An 8,295-nucleotide genomic window follows, 5' to 3' on the forward strand; every position below is an offset into this window, starting at 1 on the left:
TTTATTTTATTATTTTATTTTATTTTATTTTATTTTTTATTATTTTTTTAATGTTTTAATGTTTATCTTTGAGAGAGACAGACAGAGCATGAGTGAGGGAGGGGCAGAGAGAGAGGGAGACACAGAATCCGAAGCAGGCTCCAGACTCCGAGCTGTCAGCACAGACCCCCACATGGGACTCGAACCCACGAACCCGAGATCATGACCTGAGCCAAAGTCTGGCTCTTAACCGACTGAGCCACCCAGGTGCCCCTACATGTGTTTTAAATAAAGATGGAATCTGTCCCCCTTGTAGTGACCTTGCTTCACACACATGGAGACCCGGTGCCGGTTTTATATTTCAGAGAATCACGTACAAGTACACATACGTCCACCTGGAGGGATGCACCACAAATACTCCCCATCACGGTTACCAGATGGTGGATTGTGTGTGACTTCCGTAGTGTTTTCAGCCTTTGTACTTGGTTGAGTTTTAGGTTTTCTGAGTGTATCAAGAATGACTTTTAAGGGGCTTCTGGGTGGCTCAGTCGGTTAAGCGTCCAACTTCGGCTCAGGTCATGATTTCAAGGTTTGCGAGTTCGAGCCCCGTGTCGGGCTCTGTGCTGACGGCTCGGAGCCTGGAGCCTGTTTCAGATTCTGTGTCTCCCTCTCCCTCTGCCCCTCCCCCACTCATGCTCTGTCTCTGTCTCTCAAAAGTAAATAAAACCATTAAAAATTTTTGTAACAGGTTAGAAAAAAGGACTTTTATTTTTTATTATGTTTTATTAAACAAGTCAGTGCATGTGCATTAAGACAGATCCATGCATATAGATCCGGCTGTCCTTCCAGATGTTTTCTAAAAGCTCACATTGCTTTTGTAATTCAGGGGAGTGTGACAGTAACTTGTATTTAGAATAAATAGTGTATAAACAGAGGAGGTGCTGGCTCAGAACCTGCAGGTGGGGAATCAGCATGGGGAAGCTGCCTTTTTACTCCTGCTTTGGTCCTGGTGGTCCCTGAGCCCCCCTAGGCCCTTGGCCAGGCCTGGGTCTGCAGGGCCACGTGACGGCCTGGCTGCACTGAGGGGGGAGGGGGGAGGCGATGCAGGCTCACAGTGGTTTCCTGGCTTATCCCAGACTGTCTCTTGGTCCCCAGGCCGTGGATCCAGGACATTGAGGGGGCGAACGCCAGGGGCCTCTGCAACACATCCTCAGCCCGGTTTCCGGCTCCTGTACTAACAGGTAAACTGCCCTGTCTGAGCTGGAGAGGTGGGGGCCAAGTCCGCTGAGAAGCCTTTTGCAGGCAACGGTGGGTATAAATGCCCTTCCTTCTGTCCACGTCCCAGACTCAGAGTCCCCCGAGTTTTCCATCATGGTACAAGGATCACAGTCCAGGGAGAGGCGGGTGAGCTCGGGGCCACCGTGGATGCCGGGCCCCCCCTCACGCCGTGCGTCTTCTGTCTGTAGGTGAGAAGCCGTGTGAGCGGGTCCGGTTTCAGCCCAACACGGTGAACACGTTGGCCTGCCCCCTCCTCTCCAACCTGGCCACCCGGCTCTGGCTCCACGACGGGGCCCCTGTCAATGCCTCGGCCTCCTGCCGCGTGTTGCCTACTGGGGACCTGCTGCTGGTGGGCAGCCAGCAGGAACTGGGGGTGTTCCAGTGCTGGTCGCTGGAGGAGGGCTTCTGGCAGCTGGTGGCCAATTACTGCCCAAAGGTAGTAGAGGACCTGATCGCGGACCGAGCAGACCGGAGCGGCGGCGTGCCCGTCGTCATCAGCACGTCGCGGGTGAGCGCGCCGGCCGGTGGCAAGGCCAGCTGGGGTGCGGACAAGTCCTACTGGACCGAGTTCCTGGTGATGTGCGCGCTCTTCGTGTTCGCTGTGGTGCTCCTGATTTTATTCTTCCTCTACCGGCACCGGGGTGGCATGAAAGTCTTCCTGAAGCAGGGGGAGTGTGCCAGTGTGCACCCCAAGACCCGCCCTACGGCGCTGCCACCTGAGACCCGGCCGCTTAACGGCGTAGGCCCCCCTAGCACCCCTCTCGACCACCGAGGCTACCAGGCCCTGTCAGACAGCCCCCCGGGGCCCCGCGTCTTCACGGAGTCCGAGAAGAGGCCGCTCAGCATCCAGGACAGCTTTGTGGAGGTGTCCCCGGTGTGCCCCCGGCCCCGGGTCCGCCTGGGCTCTGAGATCCGGGACTCCGTGGTGTGAGAGCTGACTTCTAGAGGAGTCCACCTTGGCTTCAGAGGCCGTGAGTGCTCGGAGGGGGTCAGCCGGGCCTCCGCTTCTCGCGGAACACAACTGTGGCGCCCTACCCTCGGGAGCGATGGAGCGGGCCACGTAGCGAGGCCCCCTCCGACCCACAGCCGCGGCCCTGGAGGTCCCAGCTGAAGATGGGGGCCTGCCTCGATGGACAGAAGAGCGCTCCCTGTGTAAACTGAGCCCTTTGTTTAAACAACGGAAAATGTGAAACAGGAGTGAGGAGGAGACAGCCCGGAGCCCCAGGCGCGCACGCAGCCCCTCCCCGCAGCCTCAGCCTCGGAGGCGTGGGAATTCGCCCAAAGTGGTTGTCTGAGACAGAGCTGGGCACCCCCACCGGCTGCCTCTTCCACCTTCTGCCTTAGCCTGCCGCCACCGGCTGCCCCTGGTCTCTGCCGAGGCAAGGGCCGGCTCGGGCTCCGTGCGTCCCGCCTCGACGGCTGGCCGGCCCATTACAGCCATCATCCCATCACCTCAGGGACCGGGGGGAAGGGGGGTGCCACACCGCCCCCGCAGCCCTCCCAAGGCCCTGGGCTCCGGCTCACCTGCTGGACCTTTCCAGCCTGTATCAGGCTGTGGCCACGTGTGAGAGGGGGCAGCGCGAGTCCGGGAGAGAGTTTGTGACGATGGACGCCTTTCTCTCGGAAGCCTGCCTTCCTCCACCCCAGCCTGCAAACCTTGTGTCCCTTTTCCCCACATCCACCCCAGACTCCCCCCTAAACCTAGTCCTCCCCAGAGTCCATCCCCTGTACTTGCCTGCCCCCATTCTAAGGTATATGGACACTGCCCAACACAGGGGCCCTGAGTTTATGTGGGTTTTATATTTTTTTTTAATGAGATGCACTTTACTTTTTTTTTCTTTTTTTAAATAAAATCTAAAGAATAGAAACAATCATGACCTTTCCTCTTAAAGGACTGTGACTTAAAAAACATTTTTTTTAATGTTTATTATTTATTTTTTGAGAGAGACAAGAGTGTGAGGGGGGAGGGGCAGAGAGAGAGGGAGACACAGAATCCAAAACAGGCTCCAGGCTCTGAGCTGTCAGCACAGAGCACGACTCGGGCTCAAACTCATGAACGGTGAGATCATGACCTGGCTCATGACCTGAGCCACCCAGGGGATCCTACTTTTTTTTTTTTTTTTTTTAAATGTTTGTTTATTTTGAGAGAGAGGGAGAGAGAGAGCATGCACACATGCACACAAGAAGGAGAGGGACAGAGAGAGAATCCTAAGCAGGTTCTGCCCTGTCAGTGCAGAGCCTGATGCAGGGCTCGAACTCACGAACTGCAAGATCATAACCTGAGCCAAAATGGAGAGTCGGGACACTCCACCCAGGCACCCCAAAGGACTGTTATTTTTTGAGGTTGGTCTAGTTCTCTGAGTTCTGAGAGGTTCTGAACCTCCTCGTTCCAGGGGCTAGTGGGCCAGAACCAGCCTGGCCTGGCTAACTCCATCTCTCAGTGGAGTGTGGTCCTTAAGGTGGGAAGTGTAATGCCCTGATGGGTTGGGGGCAAGGAACTCATTTGCTTTCCCTCAGCCCCTTTACTCTGCACCTTCCCCAGTCCATTCAGGGTGACAGCACAGGGGATCAGGGGTTTTGTCATTTTCTTAGTTTTCAAAATTTTTTTATGATTTTTTTTTTGTGTGTAAAAAAATTTTTTTTAACATTTTATTTTTGAGAGAGAAAGAGTGCGAGTGGGGGAAGGGCAGAGAGAGAGAGAATCGCAGAATCCGAAGCAGGCTCCAGGCTCCGAGCTGCCAGCACAGAGCCCGATGCGGGGCTGGAACTCATGAACCGTGAGATCATGACCTGAGCCGAAGTCGGACGCTTAACGGATGGAGCCACCCAGGCGCCCCAAAATTTTACTTTTTGAACGATCATACAGTAGAACTGATGTTTTTTTTTTCTTTTGGCACACAGTTGTGTAAATTCTCACACGTGTAGAAATTCATGTAACCACCACCACGAGGATATAGAGGGGTTCCATCTGTCCTGCTACCCTTTATACTCACACCCTCAGTGGGGGGTGGGCCAGGCGAGCTACAGTCTCACTTCCTCCTGCCCCTTTAAAAAACTTTTTTTTCATGTCTGTTTATTTTTGAGAGAGAGAGCAGAGGAGGGGCAGAGAGAGAGGGAGACAAAATCTGAAGCAGGCTCCAGGCTCTGCACAGAGCCCGATGTGGGGCTTGAACCCATGAAATGCGAGATCATGACCTGAGCCGAAGTCGAAAGCTCAACCGACTGAGCCACCCAGCCCCGCCCCCCCCCCCCCCCACTGGCCCTTTAAATCCTGTTGTTCCCAGTATGACCAAAGGTTCCTGGAAGTCCAGTTCTGTCCCATACCTGTGTTTCTAGTATCACGCAAAGGGTCAAAACATCTACACCTTTATTATAGATTAGTAGAACACAAATAGAGCGATGACAGTGACAGGAGAGGCCCCGCCATGGAGGGCCTTCCCCTGCCTGGAGCAGGACTGCACAGTGCCAGCTCTGGGCTAGGCCAGCTCGGCCGGCCCTGGCAACACAGGCATGACCTCGGCCACAGCTCAGCAGTGGAAAGGCTCTTGGGCAGGGTGCTTGCTGGGACACATGGCTGTGGTTCCTGTCACAGGACAATCTTAAAGGAGCTGAACAAGAAAAAAGTGGCTCAGGTTTTCTGCTGGAAGAGGAGGGGAGACACTAACCCCAAACTTACCCACATCTTCCCTAAGACCCTTTGGAACGGGCTGACCCACGTCTGTCCGTCCCCTTTGGAAGAGCTGCCCTGAGACGCTGAGAGGAACTGGGGCCTTCTCAGCCTGGCTGCCACCTCCCATCCCAACATCCCAGGCCCAGCTGCAGCAGGCGGGGACCCAGGGGTAACTAGAACGCAGGGGGACCGTGACCCTCATACCTGGCGAAGTCTGGTGAGCGGGAGATGACGTGCTGGAACTCTGAGAGGTTGATGGTGCCATCCCGATCGATGTCGGACTCTTCCAGGATCTGGGAAAGGACAGCTTCAGGCCAAGTCCTAGCCCTCCCCTCCCGCTCCCTGGCCCGGCCTGGCTACTCACGTTGTCAATGAGTTGTTTCATCTCTGAAGCACTAAGCCGCGTGTCGTCGCCCGGGCCCGTGAGGCAGTTCACGAGCTGGCTCAGGTCTTCTCGGTTCAGGGTTCCATCATCATCGAAGTCTATGGACGGACGCAGGAAGCCAGAAAGAATGTGGTCAGCGTGAGCTCCAAGGCTCCACAGAGACCCCCGGCTCCCGAGCAGGAACACCACCACCAGGACCATGTGGGAGCAGGCCGTGTCCCGCCAGGCTGCTCCTGGCCCTCACCGAAGATGCGGAAGGCATAGTGGGACTTGAGGTCTGGAGTCGCTGTGTCACTGAACACACTGAGGAGGTCCAGGAAGTCCTCGAAGCTCAGGCTGTCCCTCGCTGGCGATGTGGAGAAGACTCTGCAGATTCGCTCCTTGAAGGGGTTGGCCTAGGCAAGAGAGCCTTCTGTGAACGCCATGGGATGTAGCCCAGGTCACACACTCCTCAAACCCTGCCAGGAACTGGAGGGAGCAGGTCACGGTACCATGAGCTTGGGCTCACAGGAGAGCATGCTCAGTGTTTTGGGGCCAGCATGGAGGGTGGGAGAGCCAAGTGACTGAGGAAGGGACAGGGACGGCTCTGTAACCGAGTCAGTTTGACCCAACAGCAGGCCTAGGGGCAGAGAAGGAAGATGAAAGCATCCTAAGCAGAGAACAAGATGGGCTGGTTACTATAAAACACGTTTACTTGAACACTCACTGTGTTACAGGCACCAGGCCAGGCCCTTTGCCTAAAAATTTTCACAGCAACCCTGTGGAGAGGCATTTGGCCTCTGGAATAGAGCTTCTCAAACTTTAATACAGTAACTTAACTCCTTTTATTTATTTATTATTATTTTTAGGCTTATTTATTTTGAGAGAGAGAGACAGACAGACAAAGCTAGAACGGGGGAGGGACAGAGAGAGAGAGGGAGAGAGAGAGAATCCCAAGCAGGCTCTGCACTGTCAGGACAGAGCCCGATGCAGGGCTTGAACTCACAAATTGTGAGATGACCTGAGCCAAAATCAAGAGCGGACACTAAACCAACCGAGCCACCCAGGTGCCTCTCAACTCCTTTTAAAGGACAAAACTTAGGGGTGCCTGGGTGGCTGAGTTGGTTAAGCGGCCAACTTCGGCCCAGGTCATGATCTCACAGTCCATGGGTTCGAGCCCCGCATCAGGTTCTGTGCTGACAGCTCAGAGCCTGGAGCCTGCTTTGGATTCTGTGACTTGCTCTCCCTCTGCCCCCCCCCGCCCCCCTGCCCCGCTCATACTCTATCTGTCTCTCTCTCAAAAATGAATAAACATTAACAAATAATAAAATTAAAAAATATAATAAAGGACAAAACTTACTTGACTCTCCAATAATATGTCCAAGAATCCCAGTTTGAAAAACACCATTCTAGTGAATTCCACTGGGTGATTTTGATAAAGCCCTTGTCCCCAGGAAATTGGGACTAAATGGAGGAAAGACCAGAATGGGGACTAGTGACCACATGATCTCAAGATGAATAGCAGAGGCAGGGTGGGGGACTGGCACCTTGAGCTCTGGAAGGCTGAGGATCTGCTCCAAGGACACTCGTGTCTGCAGTGACTCCTCCGTGCTCCGGTGCTCCGGGGGAAGCAGCTCACAAAACCGCCTGTGGGCTCTGGCAGAAGGAGAGGAACCTGTTGGCAAACCTTCCTGTGTATCACATCCCCACTCCTTGCCTTGCTACCCATTGTAAACCAGGTGACAAGCTAAGCCACATACACAGAGCTTCTCAGCCATCAGGCATAAGCCAAAGGGAGATATGTCACAAGACTACAGGCTGGGAGTCCATTCATGCAATGGGTATTTACTGAGGGCCTACTGTGTGCCAGGCACTGTACTGGGACTGGCTCTAGAGCTCCCAGAGGGATGGAGAGGGTGCAGAAGGAGCCAGCAGTTGGCCCTGAAAAACAGTGAGAAAAGAGTAAAGTCGAAACCTCACTTTCATTTCACTCCAGGGATCTCCAGCTCCTCAAAGCCTTCCATTTTAGCAGCTACCTAAATGATCTCTTCCTCCGCCCCCAGCTCCTTCCCACTGGGATTATTTTTGCCAAGAGAAGCCAAGGAATCGCCTCACTCAAGCGCCTTCACCACAAAAAGCTGGCACACGGCTAGGAAGGGGTTTCCAGCCCGAATTCAAATCCTCTCACTTGGAGCGTACTCTTAGGCAAGTAAACAAACTTTTCGGAAACCCGATTCATTGTCCCCGCACCTCCCTCCGAAGGACTGAATTAGGTAATACAGGCAAGCACTTCGCACAGTTGCTGGCGCACGACGAGTGCTCAGTAAGCGTTAACGGTTACTGTGTATATTCAGGTCGAGTTACGAGGGGCCGGGCTCCCGGTAGGCGAAGTCCGCCGAGCCCCCGCCGGGCTGGGGCAGGAAGTTCGATAACACAGGAGCCAGCGGAGCGCAGGCCCCGGAGCGCCCAGCCCGGGCGGAGGCTTCGAGGTGGCTCTGCGGTGCGCATCGGGGGCCCCCGAGCCGGCGGGGACAGCTCGCGGCCGGGGCGCGGGCACCTGCTCGGCCGCGGGCCCCGTCCCTCCCCCTGGGGGACCCTTGGTTAAACTCGTCTGTGGACAGAGCTCTAGAAGATCCGGGAGCTGAGGTTCGAGACGGCACTTACAGGAGGATCTCCTGCTTGGTCAGGAACGTCAAGTCCTGGAAAGCAAAACGAGAGGGGTTCAGCGGGCCTCCCGGAGGCCGCGCCCGCCCTACCGCCCGCCCCGGGACCCCGCTCCGCAGCGCAGGCCCGCGCGCAAACTCCCCGGGGACCGGCGTCCCGCGCACCTGGTACTCAGCCAGCAGCTCCTTGGACAGGCGACTGCCCGAGCCCCCCATCGCCGCGCCGCACGCAGAACTCCGCCAACTCGTCTCGGGGCGCCGGCAACTTTTTCACTTCCGCCCTCGGGCCGCGTCACCGCCCCGTTCCCGCGGCAACCGCTCCTGGGGCCACCGCCCCCGGG

General features: G+C 55.7%; 2 protein-coding genes across 3 annotated transcripts in view; one reads left to right on the plus strand and one right to left on the minus strand.

Annotated features, from left to right (window-relative positions):
- Window positions 1–3,223, plus strand: part of SEMA4B (semaphorin 4B) — a 40,802-nt gene extending 37,579 nt beyond the window's left edge. The window contains exons 14-15 of one of the 2 annotated variants that reach the window (XM_049614289.1): window positions 1,135–1,220; window positions 1,446–3,223. In XM_049614289.1, coding sequence (XP_049470246.1) covers window positions 1,135–1,220; window positions 1,446–2,188 — 829 coding nt within the window. In that variant the 3' untranslated portion in view covers window positions 2,189–3,223. The remainder of the gene's footprint in view (window positions 1–1,134; window positions 1,221–1,445) is intronic. The other variant, XM_049614290.1, reaches the window with a different exon arrangement.
- Window positions 3,224–4,607: 1,384 nt separating this feature from the next.
- CIB1 (calcium and integrin binding 1) lies at window positions 4,608–8,295 on the minus strand. Its single transcript, XM_049614304.1, has 7 exons — window positions 8,120–8,295; window positions 7,956–7,990; window positions 6,839–6,947; window positions 5,557–5,707; window positions 5,292–5,410; window positions 5,132–5,220; window positions 4,608–4,865 (listed from the first exon to the last, which is right to left on the minus strand). The coding sequence occupies exons 1-7, from the start codon at window positions 8,168–8,170 to the stop codon at window positions 4,844–4,846; spliced, it is 576 nt and encodes a 191-aa protein (XP_049470261.1). The 5' UTR covers window positions 8,171–8,295; the 3' UTR covers window positions 4,608–4,843.

Source organism: Panthera uncia (genome assembly GCF_023721935.1).
Source record: "Panthera uncia isolate 11264 chromosome B3 unlocalized genomic scaffold, Puncia_PCG_1.0 HiC_scaffold_2, whole genome shotgun sequence".
Lineage (NCBI taxonomy): Eukaryota > Metazoa > Chordata > Mammalia > Carnivora > Felidae > Panthera > Panthera uncia.

Excerpts from the sequence above, each read along its gene's own strand:
- CIB1 (XM_049614304.1), bottom strand. The coding sequence starts at position 8,170 with ATGGGGGGCTCGGGCAGTCGCCTGTCCAAGGAGCTGCTGGCTGAGTAC. Across the intron at positions 7,991-8,119 it reads AGCTGCTGGCTGAGTACCAG|GACTTGACGTTCCTGACCAA; the intron begins GTGCGCGGGACG and ends TTTGCTTTCCAG. Across the intron at positions 5,411-5,556 it reads CTATGCCTTCCGCATCTTCG|ACTTCGATGATGATGGAACC; the intron begins GTGAGGGCCAGG and ends GTCCGTCCATAG.